Here is a 25,157-nt window from a genome sequence, read left to right on the forward strand (position 1 = left end):
GCCTTTGTGCCAATATTGATGCTCTAAAGACTACTCCTTGCAATAATGAGAAAATGAATAGGATTAGCTGACTAGAAGCGCCACAAAGGTAGGTGTCACGTGCGACACGTCACTGTACTCGTTTCGAGCGTCTGGGGCATCTCCAAGTCTCACAACGTCTCTCTCACTACCGGTCCTACACTTCACCGAGCTAGTTGAGTTGAGCCCACGGAAAGGAACGACGTGCAGGCAACATGCCAGCCAAGGGCCTTTTCAGCTCGCTAAAGGGCATCGATGCCTTTGGCAAGGTCAGTCTGCCATCACTTCTAGTGGTTCACGGAAACTTGACAATGCCTGCAGACCACGGAGGATGTGAAGGTCAAGACACGCACGGGCGCACTCTGTGAGTATGGGTTGATATTTTGTGCTAGTGCAGTTCTCACCCGAAGCAACAGTGACCCTTGTATCAGCTGCGATCATCCTATCCTTTACAATGATCGAGTTCTTTGACTACCGCAGGGTGATTGTCGATACATCCATCGTAGTGGATCGAAGTAGGGGCGAGCGATTAACAGTAAATATGAATGTCAGCTTTCCGAGGGTACCATGTTACCGTGAGTCCACACGGACGATGTCCCGCGCGTATACGTTGATGCCCCGCAGTGCTCAGCCTTGACGTAATGGATGTCAGCGGTGATCTGCAGACTGACATCTCGCACAATATTCTCAAGACGCGACTGACATCCGCGGGCGTACCCGTGCCGAACGCCCAGAGCAGCGAGCTCCGCAACGACATCGATAAGATGAACGAGCAGCGCGGCGCAGACTACTGCGGCTCGTGTTACGGCGGTACACCGCCCGAAAACGGATGCTGTAACTCGTGTGATGATGTGCGCAAGGCGTACACCGACCGAGGATGGAGCTTCAACCGTCCGGACTCAATTGAGCAGGTGCGTGGTGTCTTCTTACGGCTCGGATACTTGTGCACGTTATTTACTACGCATGGTATTAAGTGTGTAAACGAAGGCTGGTCGGACAAGCTGAAAGAGCAGGCGAGCGAGGGTTGCAACATCTCCGGGCGCGTCCGCGTGAATAAGGTCGTCGGGAACATCCACCTCTCGCCGGGGCGCTCGTTCCGCGCGTCGAACAACGACATCTACGACCTCGTGCCGTACCTCCGCGATGATGGGAACCGGCACGACTTCAGTCACACGATCCACAAGCTCGCGTTCGAGGGTGATGAGGAAAGCGATGTGTTCAAGGCGAAGCCCGGCCGGGAGATGAGGCGCCGGATGGGCATCACCGAGAATCCACTGGACGGAGCCATTGCAAGGGTATGTGCACTGCCTTTTGTGGTTTCACGTGCGCTGAGAATTATTTCTGTGTAGACGTCGAAGCAGGCATACGCATTCCAGTACTTCTTGAAGGTGGTGTCGACAAAATTCTACACGCTGGATGGGAAATCTGTGAGTGATCAAGTGTCGCCTTTACTTGCGCTTACGCAGAGCTTCTCGGCAGTTAAACACGAACCAGTACAGTTCCACTCAATTTGAACGGGACCTTTCTAAGGGACGACGAGAAGAAAACAATGACGGCGTCCATGTTTCACATTCGACTCCCGGAGTTCCCGGTAAGTGTGCTTCATTAAAGTTGCTTCCGTTACCGGACCGGACTGATGGTCGTCGAAAGGCGCATTCTTCAATTACGATGTGTCCCCCATCCTGATTGTGCACACCGAGACACGGCAATCCTTTGCACACTTCCTCACATCGTATGCTGATTTCGTTCTCGCATCCTTACTTCGGACTATTATGCTTACGGGTGTTTTGCTCTCAGGACATGCGCCATCGTAGGTGGTGTACTGACCGTTGCCGCGCTGATCGACAGCATGCTCTTTGCCGCAAGCAGATCGCTTAAGAGACATGCTGGCAGTGTCCCCTCAAGTCTTGCATACGCGAATGGCAAGCTCATGTAGAACAGTGGACCCACTTTTTGTATTCATACAATATCTTTGCTACGCATTTTATTGGGTTTGTGCTAAATTGTTACAAGGTGCCGACAAAGTGGTTCAATATCGTGAACTTCCTACTTCTTGCCGCAGACCGCGCATGACGCTCGATGTGTGTTTATTTATGGTGCACTTGTTGACACTGCGTCTGGGATCCACCGACGACCTCCGAGCCAAACCCCATGCAGCAGAGTCACGCGTGAGTGCTCGTCCAACAGCAACTCCTGCGCCATCCTTGTTCTTCAAACCCACCTCCTCCCACACCACACCGAATCTCGCGGTCTGTCGTCGGCGCCATACGGCCTCGCTCCAGGCCTCTCACTGCGAGCGTCGCAATGCGCGTACAAATTGATAAATACAACGACCCTCCGGTTCTGTGCAGCGTCCGCCAGCTCAATCAGTGTTTCCCTGTTGGTATTGGGCTACCGTGGACTCACTGGAGTTCGGGTCGCTCGCCTCCACCATTCAATACTGCCTCAAGACCTATCTGGCATGACTCATCCTGGAATTACCATGCGTGGTTTGCGCGCAGCGCACCTGCAGGAGACCACGAGGGAACAGCACCACGGAGCAATGCTGTAATACATATGTCGAAAGTTCGGGGTGTGCAATATAGTGATAAATAGGCTTAGGTCGGCACTCAATCACGTCTGGACGTGTAATATCTTAGCTCTGGGATAACATGCAACATCCCACAGTACTCACAGTCACGCGGGCCATTAAGCCCACAAAGTCAGCTTCCTGAGCTCCACTATACCCTGCTCAGTGGGCTTAGCGACAAACAGAGCGCCTAGACGGGTAGCTAAACACGCTGGGTCAACGTGTGCACACTTATAGCTTTGGAATAGTGGACTCAACCTGATTTGACGCCCGTCTCTGTGCACGGTGTTGTCGTTAGCCCCACAGCAGTGAGTGCGGACATCACCTGCCCGTAAGTCCCCCGGAAGAGCGCGCCGGAGTGATCTCCGTACGCAACGTCGAGTGACTGGATGGTGCTGCGGGAGAGCCGTCCAGACGGAATTTGGTCTATCGATTTGTAGACGTCTGCGGCAGGAGAGGAGTCCATGCCCGCCGCGACGACCGCCTTAGCTATTCTATGTTTCAGCCGAAGGAGACGACCGTCGGACAGCTTGTGCGGCTGGTGAGGCTTATGGGACGCGAACTGAATGTACAGGCCGTCCCCCTCCGGGTTCGCAAGCGTTTCGGTGGACGCTGCTGTCAACGTCGTGGACGACGGATAGGGGTGGAGCGAAGGAGAAGCCGACCGCAGGTCAGAGCGCGAGCCGGCGCGGAAGGCGACATCTGAGAATTCGACGAGGTAGGGAACGCCGTAGGAGTTGAATTTGAGCTGAGGAGGCATTCTGAGACTCAACAAGCAAAGGGACCAATACCAGATTGGAAGTGGAGAAAGACGAAGGTGAGACACAGTTTGCGAAACGACTTGATTGAGCTCGGTATTTGAGTCGTAGATGTGAGCGCTGTCCTCGCGGCGAACATGTTGCAAATGCGTTCTAGACTGAACAGCATAGTGAGACATCCACAGGACAGACAACTCCAGCTCGGCGGACCGATTGAAGACAACACATATACAGACATGACCAAGAGAGACCAGCCAGCAGGAAGATGACCGCGTCGGTAAGGCATGAGGTCAGGCGTAGGAATCCTTACAATTGCCACATTGCAATCCTATTCGCGCATCGAGCGTGCACCGCACATGTACAGAGGGCCCCAAAACGCACTAGATCATGTGTGTTGGTGCGTGTTGGAAGCACAGCCTCGTTATCGAGAAAGCCAGTGAACGGCGAGGACACCCATGTTGAAGCTTTTGCTACTAGCACGTTGTCAAAGTTAGATTGACCATAATATCGCCCTTCCCATTGAAAGGCAGTCAGGAAAACGTGTCATAAAGCCAGAAGTCGCGCACCAGAATTCCAGATCAGCGGAATATGTGTTCCACATTAGACGACGGTGCCCAAATGGCACTGGTGCGTCGTTAAGTGACGTTAGACATCGTGAGCCCGCATGGACGGCAAAGACGAGGTTCTCCATGAATGCATGACCACTCACAGCAGCTTACTAGTTGAAGCTATATCCCGACACAAGACGAATAGCTATTAAGCAACTGAAACTCAGCCCAAATCTGAAGCTTAAGTGCTCACAAGTCACAAGGAACATGATCGTCAGGATATGCTGCAGGATAAATTCTATGGCTAGGAGCCTGGGGGAGAAGTGAGAGAATTGAAGACGGACATGCAAACTTATTGTCTGACTCACGAACGAATTACGGAGAAGAGCAGGATCTCATGTCTTGACTGGGATTGAGCTATAGTAATCTATAATGATAATGATACAAGAGATGGTAGTGCAGAGACCGAGATGTCCAACGGTAGAACGAACATAGATGAGGTCGGGATCTACTCTCGTTGCCGAGATTCTCTGTATTGGACGTGAATTTTGAATCGTAACAGCAAGGAAAATGACGTAGGGATCGATGATATTGTATGAGTATGCTGACGAATCAAACACATATGTGACGAAGTCCCAACATAAGAAGTCACGGAACGTTCGACTGGGAAATGTCCATGGCAGCACCAATGGAGAAGTCACTACTCTGAGCGAAGACGTCATCGACATTGCTGCAGAAAAAGATGAGACTGGCTCTGTGAATGATACCTGACTTCATACTCACGAAACGTTCACCGCCTGCAGGTAGTATTCAACCCTGAAGTTCACCACGCATAACTTCAGTAAACGAAGGCTTCGGAGAAGCGTGGAAACATACCCAACATGGACAGAGGGAAGCAAGATCGTTAGGGTGCCCAGCGAAACATCCACGTTGTCGGCAATACTGAGCGCGTTACGGAAGAGACGAGTGTTGTCCAGCTCAAGCGAAAAACATACTGGATCTAAGGGGTCCATTGTCCAGGAAATCTGGACTTCAGAGGCGATATCCCAACCGGTCTGTGTCTAGAGGGTGAGAGCAGACAGCAGTGGGAGAAGGGAGCGACAGCGCTGAGGGTGATCAAACTCAGTCGCGGCCAACACACGGCGAGATAGTGCTCGTCCGTGGAGTCTTGGTGGTGTCAAACAAAATCATTACTGACAGTCGTGAAATGGAGATCGTGATCGTACTGTCTTCAGGTCCGTTGCTTTCTTCACTTGTGATGCCCTCGGCCCAACAACTCGCTCAACTTCCCCGCAGCCACCCCTGCTCTCAGCCCATCCCCACTTTCCGAATGCCCAACGCCCCCGCCCTTGCCCAAGACCAAGGAGAACCGTCGCCCCTGGCCCTCGCCCACCATGTTCGGGCGTGCTGTCACCGGACTGGTGTGCAGCGCCACGGCAGGTAGCGAAAAGCGCTTGTGACGTCGCGCGGTGTTCTCTCTGCGCGGGGTGGAAGGCACACTGACCCCCGCGTCGCTGAAAGATCCCACAAAACCGCTTTGGGAGTCATCCATCAGGTCCTCGTCCCTCTCATCGATGACGAGCTCCTCGTCCTCGGGGGGTCGGGAGTACGAGCGAGATGCGTTGAAGCTGTTTGAAGGGGAACCGCCGTGCCCATGTTCTTGGAAGTCCTCCAGGATCTGGATGTAGCTCCTCGGGCGCGAAGCGGGCTTCACTCTGATTGCAGGAACCGAAGGCCCGTCCGCCTGATCTGCCATGACTGCCTCATCGTCGATGCGGGACAGCACCCTCTTCGGACTTTCCAGGCTCATGGACATCAACGCGGAGCGGCTGTCAGACATCACGAGGGACGGCATCGACTGCAAACCGGACAGAGTAAGATGGGAGTGCGTCGCTCCGGTGGAAGCTGTCATTGTAGAGCGTGGTGAAGGTTCAAGCAACGGGAAGACAGTGTCATAGCAGGCGGCGCATGCGCGAGCGGCTTTGTGCGACTCGTTGTCGTTCGTCTCCAAAATGAAGAACGTCTAGCCAGGCATTAGTCAGAGATCTTGCACTGTAGAGAGAAGCTCACCTTGCCAGAGCAACCGCTGCAGACGCATCTGCCGCACAAACGGCAGTGATGCCGACGTCTTCGCCAACCGAAGGTCCGTCCACATCGCATACAGCTTTGCGTCTTCCCGTCCGGTATCCAGATTGCCGGTACGAAGTGCTCCACCTTCCCCCTCTTCGGCTTTGCCGCGTTCTCATCCGGAGAGTACGGTAACGCCTGTAGAATACGTCGAAGATGGTTTGTCGAGGATGAAGATGTCAAGGTCGAGTTCGAGTTCATCACATTGAGGGATATAAATAAGGAGGATTTGGCGTTCCTGATGGCTGCAGTCCATTCATCCCGCTCTTCTTCGCTCCCTTGGTGTGCGACGCATCAGCTACTTGGATGATTGTATCACCAATACGTACGGACCTGCATAGATAGCAAACGAGTGCTGAGGGCTCAGAACCTCGAACCTCCTCTCGTCACCCAACTCTCGCGGTGGGCTGACCACATCTAGGTCCACCAAGTCTACGTGACCCTTATACACCCACTTCTCTTCTGTGCCACTGCTAGCATGTCGCGTCTTCTTTTTAGGACTCCCGCTTATCATGAACTTTAGCAAGGATTCCTTGCGCTTGATTGCCTCCGCTGCCAGCGGCACATCAGCGTCACTCTTGCTTCGCGTGCGCACCATCTGGGGCCTGCGGCTCGGACCACTCTCCCACTTGTCCGAGGGAGAATCTCCGTCCGCACTGGAAAGCCAAATGAGGCAGTCGGAAAACAAAAGAAACTCACGCTCCTTGGGCGTGGAGCCTTCGAGTTGCAATAGTGGCGCACGTTTGAGGAATGAACGTCCGGGCGTGATCAGTCGGAAGGGAAGATTGGCAGCGTGTCGCTGAAGGGCGAGGAGGGAAAGTGTCTGCGCGTGTGTATGGATTGAGGAGTTTAGAGAGGACGTGACTGAATACGAGAAGGCGTGAGTGCGTAAGGACCGCAGTATCGTTATGCATGTGAACATGCTCACTCTTCGAAACCAGCTTGTGAACTGCGATGAGCGAAGCATGTTCCGGATCCTCCGTATCCGTGCAATCAATCAAATCCTTGAGGAGTAACACATACCGTGGGCACCTTTGCACGATAGTCAGCATCCAGTCTCTGAGCTTCAGCCTGCCACAGCGAGGATCGGCTTCTTGTTGAGCAATAAAATGAGCGAAGGGCTGATTAGTTGACAACAGCGTCGCATACGAGGATAGTGCATCCGGAAACGATGCGACGAAGGGTGTGTAGAGGGAGAGGTAAGGAAAGTGCGGGAGCAGAATTGGAGACAGAGGGGGCAGTAAGTCTTGTGGAGACGTTGATGTGGATGTGTCGAGGAAGGTCATCAGAGACGAGTAGAATGAGCGATGTAGATTCCATATGTCGATGAAATTGGAGAATACAGATGTGAGTTCGGCACGGTCAAGCAGCGGTTGCGGGGTATCCAACGATGAAATTATGGGCGTCAAGAAATGCTGAGGTGCGATTTTGTCATGCGCAGGACGAGGAGGGAGTTTATATCACATACCGAATATATAAGTTCCAGTCCCCCAACGTAAGACTTCTCCGTCTCGTAAAATTCGTTTATAACTTTCCTGCGCTTAGCCTCTCTCTGCTCGTCCACAGGTCGCAGAAGACTCTTACGGGCACCTCTTCGTGCTATGTCTATCGAAGAGGGACGATGCCTAGCTCCCCTCACAGGACTCCTGCTGACCGGCGGAGCTGCCGCAGGCATGGACGGACCTTCCTCAATCAATGACTCAAACGAAACGGTGCTGACCACAGATTGGCGATGCGCCAAATTTGGGGCCGATGGAAGGGAGATGCGGCGGAAAGGGAGGTGCTGGGGACGCTGGTAACGAATGTCGGAGGAACTCACGGGAAGGTGAGAGTCGGAAGAGGGAAAGTCGACCATTGCGGTCGCGCCAGAGTCTGTGTATGCAGTCAGAGCGAACACCCCGAACGCAGTCCATGCGCTGAAACAACGCAGAACTTACCTACTAACGGCATGGGAAGGTGGTCGACCAAGACGCGTTTGCGCCCGCCAGCCTCAGCCACTCCACCCGTTGTAACCAAATCAGGCAACTATCGTGGTTCAACTGTTGCGGCAACATGAAGGGATGAGACGCAAAGCACGCAGTTGTGGTATAGAGAACGTGCAGATGGTCAGAAAATTGAGACAGCATATTAATAGCCTTTGACATTAGATTGACCAGGTACATATACTAGTATGCTCGCGTACTACAAACATCAATATGCTACGCTTGAAAACCCGATGAGCTGCACAGCTATTGATGGAGCGGATTGGCAGTCGCGGCAGACCCACACCTTGGCCGTGATATAGTGAGGCCAAAGAGGTCGATTGCATCAGAGACTTTGCAAAGATCTGTTTCTGCACGAATTTGAAGTCGTTAACGTTCAGTGCCGACCCGGGGAAAGATAAGGCCCAGACTCGGAGAATTCCGCATCTAATCTACTGTAATCGCTACTCCTCGAGTCGTGACTCAACTGCATGCGACCTTGAAATTGACCAAGCCTGCCTCGTATTCTTACTGCTGCTAATTCAAATCAGTTTATTCAGTATGCCGGAAAATCGGAATGCGTCCTGTATGATCGAAGTCTGTGTTGACTCTGTTGAATCAGCGGTCGCGTTCGTCATATCTCATCCTTCGTGACCATCTCGTCCCTAGTTCTGAGGCTAACAGAGTGTGTCAAGAGCTATCCGAGGCAGTGCTGACCGCCTTGAGGTTTGTAGTAACCTCGGGCTTGGTGGAGGGACAAGTCCTAGTTTGGGTCTGTTCAAGGCCATTAAGGCAGCTGTCCCAGATGTTCCTATCATGGTACAGTCCGAGTCGTTCATCGGTTTACTCCGAACCTCATGAACAATCCAGACAATGGTCCGACCTAGAACAGGGGACTTTCTGTACTCACAAGCTGAATTTGATGTCATGGTGGAAGACATCCGCGTTTTCAAGGAGTTTGGTGCGGATGGCGTCGTGTTCGGTATTCTGACTCTAGATGGGAGGATAGATATTGAGCGTACCGCGCTGTGAGACATTTCACGGGAGAAAACTTGACGTACGCCTTATGCGGGCTTTCGTTGTGCTCGTAGACTTGTTGACGAAGCGTTTCCTATGCAAGGTGTGTACATTATCTTGTTCACCGAATTATGTTCCACTGCGCTCATGATTCTGGCGTTTCAGTGTGTTTCCACAGGGCATTTGACATGACAAGAGACCCTGTTGAAGGTCGATCCACCTGTACCAGTTCACTTGTTGACCGCTCATCTTGAACATCAGCCTTGTTTGACATATCCACCATACCCCATATCACTCGCATTCTGACCAGGTAACAAATACAGTGCCGCGCACATACGTTATCGCTGATATTCTCACCGAATCTTAGTGGCCATGGTCCAACGGCGCCTTCCGGCCTTTCAGTTCTGCAGACACTTCTGACCAAGGCTTCTGGCGACGGAGCTGGGATGCCGACAATTCTCGCTGGCTCTGGCATCAATGTGTCTACTGTCCGCTTGCTCCTTGATACCCTCCTTCCTTGTGGCTTAAGCGAAATTCATCTGAGCGCGGGCATGTGGATACCCAGCAAAATGAAACACAAGCCACTTGGAATGGGCATGGGAGTTGGGGAAGGCGAATGGGGTGTGTGGCGGACGAGCGAGGAGCGCGTGAGTGAAGTGAGGAGTGTTGTGGACGTGGCGTGGAACGACTACTTAGATCTGCACTATCGATGAAGAAGGGTTGCCGCATGTATGTGACATCATATCCATCTCCCTAGCTGTAGCAGCACGTACGTAGCTCTCGTCACAGAGACGAGTAGGTGAATTTTAACGTCTCACTTCGGCGTGCCAGATCATGGTGAATGCTACAACCTGCCACTCTACCATGTCACTAGATCTTATCAGCGTCTTCTAAACAATCCTAGCTCAGTAATGAACTTTTGGGAATCATAGATATTGACCGATGGGGTGCCTCCGATTGATCTTGGACGTCCATGTCTCACACCGTGTGTGGGAGTTTTTACCTCGTAAAGAACTGTGTAGAGTGGTTCGGCCCGCGTTGTACGCCTTGTAGTCTTGTAGAAAGTTGTACTGCGAGTTCATCGTAGATGGCTCATTGGTTTGCTGAGTACACCCTGAGACTCCAAGATATTTCCTTCCTCTGGATATTGTCTACTCTCTTTTAGGCACCTCCAACTCTCGTTGCACACCCAGAAAGACCGTGAAGCAAGATCGAGGCAGTGAGATGGTCGTTCTTGAACACCTTCCGAAACCGGATATCACTAGTGTTGTGCACTGATCGTAGATTACACGCCGTCCATCTGAGCGCATATAGTCACTGTACTCACTAATGAGACTCTTTCCGGTCCTTCTTCCATATCGACCGTAGCTGGCTGCATCTCTCTCGTACGTCAGAAAGGTCAAGAAGACCACTGAGAAAAGACAGGGACTGCCGAGGCCTGACTTCGTTCTTCAAGCTCGTCCTTTACTTCGCATAGGTTCCCTTTCGTGAAGGCTTGACACTCCACGTAGTGGTAACTGTACTGTTTTACTTCACCGTCTCCTCATGGCTGAACAAGATAAACTGTTTGTGCTTGTGAATCCCACTGCAGAGATTTTCACTGTCCTTCTCGCAAGCCGGCGCCTTATCATTCTCATTTTTCGACCGAAGATAATCCACATAGGAGGATGAAGTATCACGTTTTCTCGTAGTGATAAGACCAGCCATGGACGCAAGCAGTATATGCACCACCAGAATGACCCCCTGGGCGACGTGAAGGAGTCCAAGACCATTCATTGTGTAGAGGAATGAAGTATGCACGTGGGGATTGTAATCCGACCTGCCCCACGTATCAATGTCCCTCGGGTGGACACTGTAGTGGTCTACTTTCAAGGTGAGATGTCCGTATTCACCACGTCACTCAGACTATTCACTCACGTGTTCATAGGCGAGAACGGAATACCGTGCATCGTATAGCCGCTCTTGACCCGTGTTCTCGGAGCCGCAATGCGGTTGGGACTCCCCAAAACTCCCAATGTCGCCGTTGTGGATATTGGATCCAGACGTATCTACGTACTCCTCTCGGATACGCACAGGGTAATTGGCTGAACCATCACTCGCGGTTTCTGGCATGCGTTCGTCAGCGCTTTCCCGCCTTGGCGCCCTGTTCTATAGGGGAACTCACTGGATGCTACAATCATGTTGTACCTCGCATCTTTCCAGAGCGGTGCCGTTCATCACCCTAATGCCAAAGATGTGATCCTGGAGAACCCCTCGTCTTCGATCCCAGGGATGGTGACGGCGACCCATAGTAAGCGCTGGCTACCCCATCACCAACTACGCCTGCTTGCTTTACAAGTGAAAATGGGATGCCGCCGCCGCCGTGCGGACCGCGTGGCTCATACCCGCATATGCGGTTGTTGGGAAAGAGACTCTTGCTACTCAGTTTGAAGGATGGAGTCTATGTCGACGTCGATGGACACCAGGGAACTAGCTATGGCACAAGCTCTTCCGGTGGCGAAGATTGACCTGGGTAGTGGCTTAGGGCACCGTGGACGACTTAAAACGATATCTATCCATACCTTGATGGTCTGCGAACGATGGACTTACGACGATGTTTATTGACCTTGGGGCCACAGTCCTTCGTGTTTTCGAGGAATTTCTTGGCGACTCTGTAGTCTGAAAAGCAATGACAAGTTTCTGTTAACTTGGTGCGTTTCCCCCATGGTTTGTTTCGACTCACCCTGCGGTGGAGTTTTATTACTAGAGTACTTGAACTTCCCAGCTGCTAATCCGTCTCCGAAAAGTATGCCTCAACGTTGGATTCTGGTTCTAATTGCTTCCGTGATTTGTCCGGTATGTGCTCTGATTTGGGTGTGCAAGATGATGGGCACTGAAATTTAGGTTCACCCTAGATCCGAACGGACCCTGCGGGACTGCCATTGGATTGGTGGGAAATTCATGGGCTGAAAGGAAGGTCCGTGCTTCGATTGACCGCAACAATGCAATCCCAGGGATCAATTGGCGCCCACGCTTTAATTGGTAGTTCCCTTTGTCCCGGTATATCGCAGGCCAAACTCTGGTGGCTGCAGCTTGGCCGTGGTGCTGACATAAGACGTTGGTATAAAACACGCGAACCAAAGCGTTGCACAGCCCGACTCTCGTCTTACTCTCAACCACCATCTTCCAAGCGATTCAGAACTTCTCCTCCTCCTCCAACCACCATGGTGAACCCTGCTCTTATCAAGGAGGCTGCTCGGCGGGCCTCTCGCTATACAAAGACCTCCTCTAAACCATCTTCCTCTGTAAAACCGTCCTCGCCACCGTCTCCGGTCACCAACATCCATCCAGCGAGCAGAGTTGACCCCAAATTGCACAACCCCGACGTAGTGACGTTGCTCTCTGTCCCCCTCCGTTTTGACTTCATTGGTGCGTGACTCTGGCGACGAGTGTTGTCTCTTCTAAAATTCTCTTGCTTTCAGGCTACATCATCGATTTTGTGGCCATGGCGGTCTTCATCTCGAAAGTTGGCTTGTTACGGGCGCGTTCTGTCAACCCGTCCACAGCAGATATGTTGAAGACTCCGGCCTTCATTGACTTTGTCACGCGTCTGGTCGTGGCAACGCACACGGACGTCGCCACGGTCTTGGTGGCCCTGGTCTACGTCAAGAGGTGGTGCAACAGTCTGGTCGTTCAACATCTGAGCTGTGAACAGGTTTTTTTGGCTGCTATGTTTGTGGCCTCCAAGGTTCGTTCGGATGCCTTCGCGCACATGCTGTGTCTAACACCGCTTCCTCTTTCTAGTATGTGGATGAGCACTTATGTCCCCTCGAGCTCTGGTCGGACTGGTCGGGCAAGTCGGAGAAAGAGATCAAGCGGGTGGAGTGTCAGTTCCTTCAAGCGATCTCCTTCGACGTAGGCATTCGGGACGAGGACCTGCTTGCGCACTACGACCAGGTGATATATCGCTGCGTTACGCACAGCTTGTGCTCCAGCCGCCCACTTCCGGAGGCCAAGGCCGTCTCTCCTCCCCCTGCCTACCGTCCACAGCCCGTACTTCCTGCCCCAGAGAACCCTACCTGGGCTGCGCTCCCCGTGCCAACCAAGGAAATCAATTGGTCGTTCAATGGCAAATTAGCACCCACTGCCTGGCCCTCGTTCTCTCCCACATCCTCTCCCTCGTCCTGGTCCTCGGCATCGTCTTCTCTCTCGTTCCCTGTCTCGTCTTCGTCGTCGTCCTCTCCCTGGTCGTCAGCATCGTCCTCTTCGTACTCGGCGTCGTCGTCGCCGTCGACCGCGTCGTCATCTTCTGTGGCCACTCCCCACATGGACGAATCATTAGAACTACCGCCCATCCTGGGAAAGCTCAATCCCGAGCCACACTCCCAGACGCTGCCGGGAATCTGGGAAGCCATCCCGCGTGAGTACGCCTACAATCCCAAGCCACACTCCCAGACGCTACCGGGAATCTGGGAAGCCATCCCGCGCGAGTACGCCCATCTACCTGTGTAGAGGAGGCGGGTGGGGTGATGTGGCGCGATCGTCCGTCCGGACGATCGACTTTAGGACACGCCGCGGAGTCGTTCTAATCTCTCGTGGGGCTGCACGGCGACGGTGTCGTGCTTGGCAACTGAGGCCTGAGAGCTACTGGGAACGGCTGAGGGGACGTCGCGCTGGAGCGCCCGGAATTCAAGCGTGAAAGACAGTTGGCGCGACCGATGGTGGTCCTACTGATGTGGCGATGTCATAGTTATCTGTGTGGTATTTGTACCGTGCCTTGTGTGTCTCACTGTCCTGTTATAGTGTCTGTGGTTTGGCTAGTGTCTGATATTTGTTCGCGCACGTTGCGATGTGTTCTTGTTTTTCTTGATCTTGTAATACCTTTAGCGGTTGTTTTTTTCGCCCCTTAGTTGTAACAAAAGGCTTCTGTTGCTCGATACTCACCCTTCAAAGGGTTTTAAGATTATTGTACTTAACGACCGGAAGCAAGTGACGCCACAGCGACTGAGGCTGTAACCAACGTCAGCACTTTTATTGTCAGTTATGTAATGTTGAACGTTGGGCTCTGTGTAGTCGACTGCACTCTTACCTGCGTACTATGTCTGTACCACTAGGCTATTGCATTGAATTGCGTAAGCCTTTTCTCCTTTGAATCCCCGCACACATGCAGTCTCGTTGACGGTACAACTAAGTGACTTTAGATCTGCTCTGGTATCTTCATCTCTCAGTCCCTAAAATATACTTCGCCTAATCACGCATGTAAAGAATTCTCGTTCAACAACTTGAATTCACTCTGCACTGTCTCTTTTGTGACCTTCCCTGTCGCCTGGTCTCCGGGGACACCCTCCTGTTTGGGATCCACCTCCTCCCGAACCCCTTCCTTCAGACGAGGCGAGTCTTGCCCTCAGTTTTCGGCACCGTGGTGGCCGTCTGGCTGAGGTTCAAGGCCAGCTCTCCATTAGGCGCATCCCAAACAGTGCACGAATAACCGGAACGTACCTCAGGGTCTCTCAAGTACTCGTCATGTATATCATGGTCTGTCACCTGTAGCTTTTCTACTGTATAGTAGGCCTTCCTGATCGTGCTGCTCTCGTCTGTGACGACAGAGCGGGGTTTGGGATATTGGTCGAGAGGCTGACCAGCCTCCATTGTATGATAAAGGGTGAGACGGATTATTAGCGACGGTCCGTGTGCCCAAAGGAAGAAAGTAGGTTGTCAGGGCTACCTCGGTCGCTCATGTTGACTCGTTATATTTGCAGTATATTCGCGGAGACGGTGGCGTTTAGTACATCACTTATGAGATCGGCAGCCAACAAAACCTTCCTTATGAGGCGGCATGTGCGAGACATTTGAAATATCACCAAGGCTTGACGGTTTGTTGGCGGAACACATCGTATGAGTATTAAGCTGTATTTATTAGAAAGAGTCGTCCGCACCCAATTAAATGGTATGAAGGGCAAATATTAGAATAAATGGAAAAGAGACGGGCAAGTGCTATGATGTCGACGCTATCCGATCTACCCCTTGCCGTACCTTCCCAAACAAGTTCTTCACCCCATCTCTGATGCCCTCTGTCTGCACGCTGACGCCCTCAGAGCTTGTCCTATAGACACCAGAACCACTCGGTCCGCCCAAGCTGACGTTCACACCACCGAGGTTGAGGTTGAGAGACGGCATTGTGCTCGATGACCCCGGTGGCGGTTCGTACACAGAGGCAGGGAATGAGGCAGCTGCAGAGCGCACCATCTCCACAAAACTGGAAAGAGTCGGACTGTGAGCACTCATAGAGCACAACAAGAAGGCACATCTCACCTAGACGAATTGTGCACGCATGTGCCTCCGAGGAGCAGGCGCATACCATAAGCGCTGCTCTGTCCACCCACTGAAGCCGACTCCTGATTGAGCAGCGCAACGGTGCGAGCCTCTTCGTAGGTTGTCCCGCCTACCATGAATATTATCACATCCTGTGGTCTGTCAAGAAGTGCATCAGCCCCATAAAGCATCAAACTACCCAGCAAATACTCGCCGTTGCAAGCTAGCATTTGGGCCGGCTCCATCCAGGAATGGATGTGTTGTATCTCTGAGGCGACCCTTAGTGAGATTTTCAATTGTTTGCGCGAGCTGCGGCGTGTGCTGCATGTACACGTTTTCGACACCCTTGAGGCCCTTGAGCGCCGAACGACCCTTCGCTATCAACGATTCCGCAGAGAACAGATCGTCTTGACGCTGGTCGGAGCCTGCAATATTCAGAAAGACATAGACTAGCTGCGGAGTAAATCAACACATTGCCACAGAATATGCAGCAAGAAAGGGAGACGAACTCTTGCATTTTCTCGCTGGACACCGTTTTCCAACATGAGGTTGATCAACAACGCAACGTTATTGGCATGCGTTTTCTGGTACCGTAGCGCGTACAAGATTACGAGACGCAGCTTGTTCCACGGTTGAACAGCCGGGTTCGTGATCAGTGCTTGCACACTCTGCAGTGTCTTAAGGGTCAACGAACGTAAAGCATCAGTGTGCGCCCTGCGTACCCTGAAATCCGCCCCAGACCCCGTGGCGAGACCCTGCTCGACCTCACCGATATCCAGCAACTTATCGCGCTCAACGAGCCTGCTCAGCTCGCCGACGATCGCAACGTGCTTGCTGACATTACCGCCGAGCTTGCGGAACTCTGGATATTCCTCGATGAAGCGCTTCATGTCGGTAATCGAGTTGATCGACTCGGGGTTGTGCGCAAGCGAGTGCGACTGGTACGATTGCACGTACGCCTTCAGGGCTGTGCCCAGGTCGCCGAACGTCGCGAGGTGGTGCGCCTGGAAGAATGGATCTGTCGACGTTGTTAGTGTGACTTCCTGCAGACCAGGTCAGCTGCAGAGAGCGGCTAGAAGGTGAATGACGTGCCTTCAGCTCTGGTCGGATGTCGGGCACAAGGCTGAGATCGACGCGGCCGTTTTGGATACCGAGGAGCTCGTGTACGAGCGCCTGGTATGTCCATTGCGAGAGTAGTGGGGTGACAGGGTCGTTGCGCCGGTCCAGGATGAGTAGTAATGGCGGTACTTGCGTTAGCCTGAAATCAAACAGGGAGGCTTCCGATTGAATACGATGCTAGGATATCCATAGACGCTCAGTAAAGATCCCATTGATAGGTAAACCTCACCCACTTGGATCTCCACACCGAGCTTCTTCGCCATCGAGCTCGACTTCTCGTATCTGATCACCGGCTTCTTTTTCAAGCTCAGCAGTACGGCCGTCACACCCTGCACGGCGCGCTCGAGCGCTCGCGGGTCCCACGCGTTCGGCGAGGACCCATACAGCGGGTGCGCGGCTGTGGGCGTGTGGTTGAGCGAGAAGAGGCACGGTAGTATCGGCGCATAGTCTGCAAAGTATTCCTTGGGTATATATCAGGCGATACGCAGAACAGCGAGGGGGGCCACAATCACCTGCACCTCCCGCACGACCTCGTGCTCGTCCACGTCCGCAAGCCGCTCTATCGCGGTCTTGCTCAGGATGTTGCTGAAATCTGCCTGCGCGTCAGCGGGCTGTGTAAATGCCGGAGAGGAGTACTGACAGAGGTAGTAGTCGCCGTACTTGGGCTCGCGCAGCTCAGCTTCGAGGGCCTCCAGACTTTCCTCGCTTGCCTGGAGGAAACAGACGCATTTCATGTGCGGCATGCGGTCCCGCTTCGTGTTGTCGATCTTGTCAGTGAGGTAGACCTGGTGCGCAAGAAGTATAGACTGTGTGGAGGCGAGGGAGACAATGGGTGTCTGGAAGACAGTTTTGAGGTTGCAAGGTGCATCTAAGCATGGCTACATGGCTTACTTACTGTATGTGCATCCAGGAGTAATACCTTCATGGACGAAGGCTCGGAGACGAGCTTCGTGATATAGGTTTCGACCGCTTTGACGACATCCATGAGGGCTAGGTATAGCGGTCACCAAAGGCACAGAAACAGTGGCTGGATTGTGATGTGTAGCCCGGCACCCCCGACGACAAAACGACGTTTCCTGCACTTGAAACATCAAGGACCGGTCAGTGAAGACTAGATGGAATTGTGACATACCTCAGCGACCGAGATACCTTGCCCTCTCTATACGAAGGAACAACTGTCTTCCGTAGTACTAGAGGCTGGAAACGAGCCTATGCCCTCTCAAGGTATATATCGCTCCCAGAGATTCGCTGTTGTAATGGCCCGCTCTTGCTGAGACTGCAATGATTCCCGACAGCGCGAGGAACCTAGAACAATTAATAGACGTGGTCGACTGCGGTAAGGATCTGAGAGACTTGTCGATGGGCTGCCGGCGGCTGTAGACGAGCGCGCTCGAGTCCAAGCTCGGCCGCCACCCGCCATCATCCCTGCAGCTGCAGCTGTCCTGCTCTCGTCTCTGGCGGCGGGGGGCTCCACTTTCATGGCATCGGACCCGCCTGATGGAGAGTTTTTACCGTTCGTCTATTCGGAGCTCACGAACGCCCTGCGGGAGCAGGAGGCGTTTGGGATCAAGAACGCGGCGATCACCCACTTTTCGTCTTTCGAGGCTGTAGCTCACGTTGTCTTACTCGAAGGGAGGACGGTGGTCGTCTCGCTTACTTCACGAGGATACACCGTGAGTCTCGCGATGATGCGTTCACTTCTGTTGATGCTGATTTATTGCGCGTAGCTTGGCGTTGAGCCAGAGAGAGACGACCCCGACGCTGCAGAACCTTTTGGTACGACGTTTGAGAGCATAGAAGCATTGTTGCAATGCGTTAGTCCCATGTACCTTGCCGCAAGGCAGGCTGCGCTCTCGAGCAAATTGGGTCTGCTGTCTTAGGGAGATGGCATGATTTCGACTACGGTGCTACAAAGTGCGTGTTTCTGTGGTCTTAGAGCCTACTGAGTTGTGTCGGTGCCAGAGTCCCTTCATGGACATTGTTATGTCCACACCTCTGTAGTGAACGTGGGTCGGAGTTATGTGTTTCAAGGTTTAAGCAGATATTTCTCGGGCCGCAGCCCTCTTTCCTGAGGGGAATGAACTTCTTGACGCTCATCCCTAATTGATGTCCTGAAGTGAACATGGCATTATACATCTGAAGGTCGTTCTACCTCTACGTCTACAACCGCGGATATTTATCTATCACGGCATCAAGCTCCATCGGTCGTCGTTGAAGTCGCCTCTGCGGCTTGGCGTTTAGCTCCCAGATATCCGGTATCCCTCCTCCTCTCCAATGCCTGTTCGTACATTTCCCGCGTGAACACGTACCCATCCTTCGACCACACCTTCTGAATGGTGTCCCGGATCCACTTCCGCTCCTCCTCGTTCCGAATGCAGTTCGCCCACCATCTGTCCATGCTGCTGCGGATTCCGGCAGTGTCGAGCTGATTGTGCTCACTCTGCTCGTTCAGGACGTGCAGGAGGAATCCTCCGTTGAGATGTTCGAGGCCGAGCTCGGAGAGGCATTTCAAGATGCGAGAGATGCGCAGGTAGTTGTGCGATGATCCTGGTCCAATGCTCGTCACCATTGTTCGACGGAGCCGAGTCTCAGAAGATTGACAGCACGACCTCTGACCTCCGCGCACAAGAAGTCTGCTCGCACGGAGAAAGGATACTCCTTACAGGCTGAGGTGGAGTTCTCGAAACAGATACCACTGGGAAGTTGTCTAATCAATTCCCACAACAAGTCGACTTCTGCAGTGAAGCACAGAGGCGATGCTGTATCTCTGACACACCGAAATTTATTCTCACTCACTGACAAGGTTTCTGTAACGCTCGGCGTGGTTGCGCGCCGTAGAAATCGAGCATCAGCTCGTACGACCGGAAGACACGGTCAACTATTTCAGGATCTGCCCTCATGGATGCGATTTCGTGGGCTTGGAGGGGCTGTGACTCGTAGTTCATTCCGTACTCTTGGATAGAAAAGCTGACGTGAAATGGATAGCACTCGATGAGCGAATGAGACCATCAAGTGAATTCAAATACAATCTTCATCTCTCCACCATTGTAGCCATACCGCTGTCACCATGCAAATGCGTCTGCTAGCTGCAAGCACTACAATTCCGAAATGGTGCTGCCGACGCTTAGCGTGCGCATCCGGACGCGTCACAACGAGAAACTTCATCGTTTGGAGGGCCTACAGAGATTGGTGGAAGCGACAGTAGGACTTACAGCCATTGGATGAAACCATGTTTGTGTTCTAGTTTCGAGTAATCGCCGTGCCATCTAGCGGTAGCAATCGTTGGACCACAAATTCACAGTACAGTCTCGCGAGAATGCCTTATCGGTCATGTATCTCGTCAACGAAGAGGTTATCAGGGCGGCAGCGCAGCTTGTTGGAGCAGAAGCGCAAATTCGCGGACATGGAGGCGTCGTCGTCGTTCTCTGGGTAGCCCTCCAGGAATTCACGTACGTCGCGGGGTATAGACATTTTACCAGACTGAGCTGAGATGCTCGTAGAAAGAAGGCGTTGCGATACAAGACGAGAAACAGAGAGAAGGTAGGTGCCACGACCCTTCGGAAAGAACATGCACCCGCAAAGGCGGCCCGCAGAACTATTATAAACCTTGTTAGGTGCGGAGTTTCAATATTTGTAGTCTTCTAAGGTTTTTTGCTTACGTCTCTTTAACGCGTGTTTACACACGGGGAGGCTCCATCGCTTGGCGAACGCGGTCTGCAACCAGCATGCCGCCGTTGCCGTCTACCATCCTCACCGATGCATTGAACTCCCTATCGAAGGCAACCAATCTCGCGGTATGTCTGTACTACGTTTATTTGCTAAACACAGCTGGAACTGCGCTTTAGTTGGCTACTGCTGAAGAACAGGCGCGTGGGGAACTGGAACGCGCTGACGCCGAAGTGGCTGAAGCCCGTGAGGAACGGGACAACGCACTGAAGACGCTGCGCACACTCGAGCTTGGGGAGAAGGATTGGCAGCGACGCGCTGAGGGATGGAAAGCTGCGGTGAGGTAACTCCTCTTTCTCACAATTATAATATTCAATGTGCTGCTCAGGTAGACAAATCAGAACTTACGGTGAGCATCTGGGTCACACATGATTCTGGTAGCATAGTACATATACGCCGGCGCACAGATCAAACACCAAGCTGAAACGATTAAACATCTACGTGCAGAAGTGCAACAATGGAAGACGCAGCTTACGCGCCTCGAGGACGCATCACGCCAGGAGCTTCTCGACTGGAAGGAACAATATCTCCGCGCAGAAAAAGAGCGATGCAGATTATCTTCAAGAATCGATGAACTCGTTGCGGAACAACTTGCGGTATGTTGCGGTTTTTTAATTCCCATAGCGTCTCGGATTGATTCACCTCCAGTGGAATACCCAGGCCAACGCTACGCTCTGCCCAGTTACTCCCAAGACACACTCTATAGATCTCGCAGAGCCATATACAGCATCGACCACAACGAAACGATCGTCGACATCGTCAAATACTGCCACCGGTCCGTCCTCGACACGTAAGGGCACTACCCCTCGAATACCTCCAGACACTGCTCCGCGCAAGTCAAGGACGGCCGTTACACCATCCAAGCCACCTAATCACGATCCTATGTCCACACAGCCGTCCAAGCGTAACCCCCCTGCTGATAGCGCCTCCACTGCTTCGAAGGCAACTCCTCGGGCAATCACAAGGAACTCTGGAGTAGCGTTCGTCCCGAGGCAGCAAATTGTACGACGACACGTTCGTGCCGTCATAGAAGTTCCTGTGAAGGAGGAAGAGGACTCAGAGGAACAGGGGTTCGCATCCGACGGGTCATACGCTTCAGGATCAGCGTATGAGCCCGAGGAATCTACGACGCCGATTACCAGTAGGACGACGAGGCCACAGAGGAAGACCGTGAGGAAGGAAGTTACACGATCGTGGGGAGAGGACGAGGGTGAAGAAAGCGACTACGGCAGCAATCAGGTACGAGGGCATCTAAACCACCGTCCACGTAGGCGTATGCCCGAGGATGATGATATAGACGAGCTCGCGATGAGTGCTGAAGTCCGTCTCGTACAATTTCTAACTCGGATGCACAGCGCTGATCCGATTTGCAGGATGATGCTACTGGATGTTACGTAGCCCAGCCTGTTGTTAGTTCGACGACTAAAGCAAGAGGAAACCAGCGTAACACTGCGCCAGCTCAGCCATCTGCCAAGAAACGGAAGCTCGATAATGGCGTTGGAACCGCCGCGCGGAGTACCACAGCGAAAGTGTCACGGAAGAGATGATTGCCGGTGTTGTACGACCTATGTTTTCGATGTACGTTGCAGAGGTGTGTCTGATTTATTGATTAATTTCCTCCGCCATGTGTACTGTTCCGGTTCCTAACTTAAAAACGGTGCTTGAGGAAACCGTGACGTCACTTGCGCGTCCTCTGTGTACGCGTTATTTGTCTCCTTTGCCTCTTTGGAATATTCTGCCGTACTAGTCTCGATTCCAGACGTTGACCGCACGGAGGCTGCCGAAAACCAATATGTCGGAGATCGAAAAACCCGCAGCCTCCGTGCTGGCTGGGTTTTTCGTCCGACATATTGGTGTCCGGCAGCCTCCGAGGCGGAGCCGAGGAGCGGCACAGTACGATCGTCTGGCTTGCGAGACTAGTCACTACTGCCGTACTAGATCTCAATGTTCAACGTTCAACTCCCGTCGCTACAGCGACTCACTAAGGAACCAAAGTACTCTCATTCGTCTTCACCGTAACCACCGGTGGATCTGGAATTGATTTCTCATCGCCCTCCTTCGGTATTGTCACCGTGCGCGGCGTGAATGAACGCTTTCGAGCGGCTGACACTGGGCACCGCCGCCCTTGATCTCGCCCACTGATCATGGTTGGATAGAGAACACTGGTTGGAGTACAAAGACAATGTTAAAATTGAGAAGCGCGCCACTGAAGTTGATGCCTGCAAAATTGTCCAACATAGACCGAGCACTCGTCGCCTCTCAATGGATGCAATCAGTATAAACATGATCCCACAGAACCACAGAATAGGAACTACCAACGCAAAACAGAAGTAAAGCGAAAATTACAAAATAACGGTCTACTCACTCATCTCATCATCCCCCGGACCTTCGTGTCCTTCCCCATCAGTCCCCTCAACCTCATGTCCGTCTATTTGCACCGTCTCGCCACTCGCAGACTCCCACCTCACCCTCAAGCCCACCCTGAACACTACCATCTTGATGCCAACGAGCTTCAGCAATTGCGCCTGCTCAGACGTCAATACCTTGCCTTTCTCGCACACAGTATGCGCGGTCTCCAGCGTGGGCACGCCGCGGTTCATGCTCGTGCGTAATCCGAGCTTGCGCAACTGCGGCTCCTCATTGTGCGGAAAGGGTTCTGGTGGTGAGGAATGCTGTTGCATGATGGGTCCTGCCGGGAGTACGACAGTGCGTGATGCCTGGTTGCCTGACCGCGCGAAGTCGGGCTGTTGGAAGTCGGCAAACCAGCCGAGGACTTCATCGGGTAGAGAATTGGTAAAGAGAAGCCCCACTTGGCCTTTTATTTGCTGGGAATGCAATCATTGGTGAATTCGGAGCGGGTGGAGGGCAAGCAAGGCATACCTTCGCTAGTTTGTGTAATCCCACACGGTGCTCCTCCGCGGGTGTTGTCCCGAGTGCCTTGGCCATCACGGCCCCCCTCCCAAAGAATATCCGCGCGGAGCTGCCTTCTGATCAGTATGACTACACACAAGAAAGTGCACGATGGACTCACTCCTTCCATAATCTCCGCACGGTTTTTAGATGCGAGTTGCGCATGTTCCCGACCTCGAACAGCCAGCAGTATTGCCATTTATCGGCATTTTCTTGAACTTCTTTCAGCAGCGCGTTCTTCTGCTCCCTTGTCTTCTTCGCGACCTTGGTCAGCGATACTGTTTACGGTGGTAAGAGGTTAGCAATGAACCCGCCTTATCAAAGAGGTCTTACCGAGTTTCGACCTTTTTGACTTCGGCATTTCGTGTGACACTCAGAAGTAGGGGACAGGTATATTATAGCTCTCCGTAAAGGCACAAATTTTGGCGAAATATCAGGAGGTGCAAGCGTGCACGGATTTGCCTTGAGAGAATTAGCCGATCTTATCTCTCAAAAATTGCCGATCTAATCTAATCTAGACTTGCTCACTCCGGTCGATGTCCATCCACCGTGACCTCGTCCAACTTGATCTCTACTTCGTTCCGAACACTCACCGCACTACCATGGTCCTCGACAGCTCCTCATCGAACCTATCTGTTCTCGAAGCGTCCCTGCTCAACGCCACCGGTAATATACCTCTGCATAGCAGGTTTAGAGCGTTGTTCACGCTGAAGGCACTGAAGACTGATGAGGCAGTAAATATCATCTCAAAAGGTGTGCTTTCGATTTCGTTACACATCTTCTGAGAAATACAGTAGTACCTCCTGACATGTTTACTTCTCGGGCGTGATGCAGGGTTCTCGGACGACAGCACGTTGCTAAAGCACGAGCTCGCCTATTGCCTCGGACAGATGAAGAACATGTCTGCTCTTCCTATTCTTGAGACTGTGCTATCGGACGAGAAGGAAGACCCGATGGTCAGACATGAGGTTCGTAAGTGACCATCCTGCCCTCCTCTAGCGAACTGCCGCTCAGCCAATAAAAATCCACAAAGGCGGCTGAGGCGATGGGCGCGCTATCCTCGACTTCCTCAGTGAACATCCTGAAAAAATATATGTCGGACCCAAATCGCAGCGTCAGGGAGACCTGTGAGATCGCGCTAGCTAAAATTGAATGGGACAACTCTGAGGAAGGGCGAAAACATTGGGCAAGCGTCCGGCCCACTGAGGAACAGTAAGTCTCCCTCGCGTGACCCTCGCGTGTGCGAAGCTAATCCCGACATTGGAGGACATACACGTCGATAGACCCTGCCCCACCAAGTTCGCGTCTTCTGTCCGGCAAGGCCGCTCCAGAAAATACATCCGATTCGAATATTGCCTCTCTGCGAGCCACGCTGCTCGACAAAAATCGCTCTCTGTTCGAGAGATACCGCGCCATGTTCGCCCTGCGGAACATCGGCACTCCAGCCGCGGTCGACGCGCTCGCAGCGGGGTTCTCAGACGACAGCGCGCTCTTCAAGTGCGTCTAACGTCATGTCCTCTGAAGCCAGTGGCTGACCACTTGCAATCCGTATGACCCTCCTTACAGGCACGAGATCGCGTTCGTCTTTGGCCAGCTTCTCTCGGCGCATTCGGTGCCCTCCCTGCTCGCCGTGCTCGAGAATCCACACGAGTCCGAGATGGTGCGGCACGAGGCCGCGGAGGCACTCGGCGGGATCGCGACGCCCGAGGTCCTCCCGCACCTCAAGCAGTGGATGCGGCGCACGGACGCGCCGCGTGTCGTCCGCGAGAGCTGCGAGGTCGCGATTGATATGTGGGAGGTGAGTGCTTGTGTTATGCGGCGATTGTGTGTGATGCTGACGTGCCGATAGTATGAGAACTCTGGCGAGTTCCAGTATGCGAATGGGTTGGAGGGATCGGCCGTGGGCACTGTTGGGGCGTGAGCATTTGGTGCAGCAGTATTTAAGTGAGATTTGTATGATCTTAGACGAATGCTGATTGCTACCACCTGCATGGTGTAGATTCGCTGTAGCGGGGAAGCCTCCATTGAGCACTAGAGCACCTGAGATGGAGTAGATTTTATGCGACACTTTCAGAAACACAGCTTCGCCACCTACATCGTAAACCATACTCTA

General features: G+C 52.8%; 12 protein-coding genes across 12 annotated transcripts; 6 read left to right on the forward strand and 6 right to left on the reverse strand.

The window, feature by feature from the left end:
- Nucleotides 1-233: 233 nt before the first annotated feature.
- Nucleotides 234-1,954, forward strand: SCP_0501540 (Uncharacterized protein; the record flags this gene model as incomplete). Its single annotated transcript, XM_027758219.1, has 9 exons — nucleotides 234-287; nucleotides 340-382; nucleotides 435-593; nucleotides 643-929; nucleotides 993-1,313; nucleotides 1,368-1,445; nucleotides 1,498-1,609; nucleotides 1,669-1,750; nucleotides 1,816-1,954. 9 exons carry the CDS (start codon nucleotides 234-236, stop codon nucleotides 1,952-1,954), a joined length of 1,275 nt encoding a protein of 424 aa, XP_027614020.1.
- Nucleotides 1,955-2,706: 752 nt separating this feature from the next.
- Nucleotides 2,707-3,347, reverse strand: SCP_0501550 (predicted protein; the record flags this gene model as incomplete). Its single annotated transcript, XM_027758220.1, has 2 exons — nucleotides 2,707-2,789; nucleotides 2,846-3,347. The coding sequence occupies 2 exons, from the start codon at nucleotides 3,345-3,347 to the stop codon at nucleotides 2,707-2,709; spliced, it is 585 nt and encodes a 194-aa protein (XP_027614021.1).
- A 1,194-nt stretch (nucleotides 3,348-4,541) lies between these two features.
- Nucleotides 4,542-4,906, reverse strand: SCP_0501560 (hypothetical protein; the record flags this gene model as incomplete). Its single annotated transcript, XM_027758221.1, has 3 exons — nucleotides 4,542-4,623; nucleotides 4,677-4,709; nucleotides 4,770-4,906. The coding sequence occupies 3 exons, from the start codon at nucleotides 4,904-4,906 to the stop codon at nucleotides 4,542-4,544; spliced, it is 252 nt and encodes an 83-aa protein (XP_027614022.1).
- Nucleotides 4,907-5,142: 236 nt separating this feature from the next.
- On the reverse strand, nucleotides 5,143-7,970 carry SCP_0501570 (hypothetical protein; the record flags this gene model as incomplete). The annotated part of the gene is made up of 6 exons (XM_027758222.1): nucleotides 5,143-5,916; nucleotides 5,964-6,298; nucleotides 6,354-6,884; nucleotides 6,949-7,435; nucleotides 7,489-7,892; nucleotides 7,958-7,970. The coding sequence occupies 6 exons, from the start codon at nucleotides 7,968-7,970 to the stop codon at nucleotides 5,143-5,145; spliced, it is 2,544 nt and encodes an 847-aa protein (XP_027614023.1).
- An 827-nt stretch (nucleotides 7,971-8,797) lies between these two features.
- On the forward strand, nucleotides 8,798-9,711 carry SCP_0501580 (hypothetical protein; the record flags this gene model as incomplete). Its single annotated transcript, XM_027758223.1, has 6 exons — nucleotides 8,798-8,800; nucleotides 8,852-9,009; nucleotides 9,073-9,101; nucleotides 9,164-9,208; nucleotides 9,260-9,308; nucleotides 9,366-9,711. The coding sequence occupies 6 exons, from the start codon at nucleotides 8,798-8,800 to the stop codon at nucleotides 9,709-9,711; spliced, it is 630 nt and encodes a 209-aa protein (XP_027614024.1).
- A 2,490-nt stretch (nucleotides 9,712-12,201) lies between these two features.
- Nucleotides 12,202-13,489, forward strand: SCP_0501590 (hypothetical protein; the record flags this gene model as incomplete). The annotated part of the gene is made up of 3 exons (XM_027758224.1): nucleotides 12,202-12,406; nucleotides 12,460-12,725; nucleotides 12,782-13,489. 3 exons carry the CDS (start codon nucleotides 12,202-12,204, stop codon nucleotides 13,487-13,489), a joined length of 1,179 nt encoding a protein of 392 aa, XP_027614025.1.
- A 1,482-nt stretch (nucleotides 13,490-14,971) lies between these two features.
- SCP_0501600 (Vacuolar protein sorting-associated protein) lies at nucleotides 14,972-17,393 on the reverse strand (the record flags this gene model as incomplete). The annotated part of the gene is made up of 10 exons (XM_027758225.1): nucleotides 14,972-15,233; nucleotides 15,290-15,448; nucleotides 15,504-15,742; nucleotides 15,799-15,957; nucleotides 16,012-16,328; nucleotides 16,378-16,585; nucleotides 16,642-16,869; nucleotides 16,921-17,000; nucleotides 17,049-17,244; nucleotides 17,304-17,393. The coding sequence occupies 10 exons, from the start codon at nucleotides 17,391-17,393 to the stop codon at nucleotides 14,972-14,974; spliced, it is 1,938 nt and encodes a 645-aa protein (XP_027614026.1).
- A 493-nt stretch (nucleotides 17,394-17,886) lies between these two features.
- Nucleotides 17,887-18,288, forward strand: SCP_0501610 (hypothetical protein; the record flags this gene model as incomplete). The annotated part of the gene is made up of 2 exons (XM_027758226.1): nucleotides 17,887-18,081; nucleotides 18,136-18,288. 2 exons carry the CDS (start codon nucleotides 17,887-17,889, stop codon nucleotides 18,286-18,288), a joined length of 348 nt encoding a protein of 115 aa, XP_027614027.1.
- A 311-nt stretch (nucleotides 18,289-18,599) lies between these two features.
- SCP_0501620 (hypothetical protein) lies at nucleotides 18,600-18,977 on the reverse strand (the record flags this gene model as incomplete). Its single annotated transcript, XM_027758227.1, has 1 exon — nucleotides 18,600-18,977. The coding sequence occupies one exon, from the start codon at nucleotides 18,975-18,977 to the stop codon at nucleotides 18,600-18,602; it is 378 nt and encodes a 125-aa protein (XP_027614028.1).
- A 1,156-nt stretch (nucleotides 18,978-20,133) lies between these two features.
- SCP_0501630 (hypothetical protein) lies at nucleotides 20,134-21,681 on the forward strand (the record flags this gene model as incomplete). Its single annotated transcript, XM_027758228.1, has 6 exons — nucleotides 20,134-20,202; nucleotides 20,254-20,412; nucleotides 20,463-20,483; nucleotides 20,542-20,730; nucleotides 20,783-21,454; nucleotides 21,508-21,681. 6 exons carry the CDS (start codon nucleotides 20,134-20,136, stop codon nucleotides 21,679-21,681), a joined length of 1,284 nt encoding a protein of 427 aa, XP_027614029.1.
- Nucleotides 21,682-22,491: 810 nt separating this feature from the next.
- On the reverse strand, nucleotides 22,492-23,405 carry SCP_0501640 (Ribosome assembly factor mrt4; the record flags this gene model as incomplete). Its single annotated transcript, XM_027758229.1, has 4 exons — nucleotides 22,492-22,959; nucleotides 23,015-23,114; nucleotides 23,166-23,322; nucleotides 23,378-23,405. The coding sequence occupies 4 exons, from the start codon at nucleotides 23,403-23,405 to the stop codon at nucleotides 22,492-22,494; spliced, it is 753 nt and encodes a 250-aa protein (XP_027614030.1).
- Nucleotides 23,406-23,646: 241 nt separating this feature from the next.
- SCP_0501650 (Deoxyhypusine hydroxylase) lies at nucleotides 23,647-24,965 on the forward strand (the record flags this gene model as incomplete). The annotated part of the gene is made up of 6 exons (XM_027758230.1): nucleotides 23,647-23,797; nucleotides 23,879-24,012; nucleotides 24,078-24,256; nucleotides 24,311-24,541; nucleotides 24,611-24,842; nucleotides 24,894-24,965. The coding sequence occupies 6 exons, from the start codon at nucleotides 23,647-23,649 to the stop codon at nucleotides 24,963-24,965; spliced, it is 999 nt and encodes a 332-aa protein (XP_027614031.1).
- Between the last annotated feature and the right edge of the window lie 192 nt (nucleotides 24,966-25,157).

This window comes from Sparassis crispa (assembly GCF_003851025.1).
Source record: "Sparassis crispa DNA, contig_000004F, whole genome shotgun sequence".
Taxonomy (NCBI): Eukaryota; Fungi; Basidiomycota; class Agaricomycetes; order Polyporales; family Sparassidaceae; genus Sparassis; species Sparassis crispa.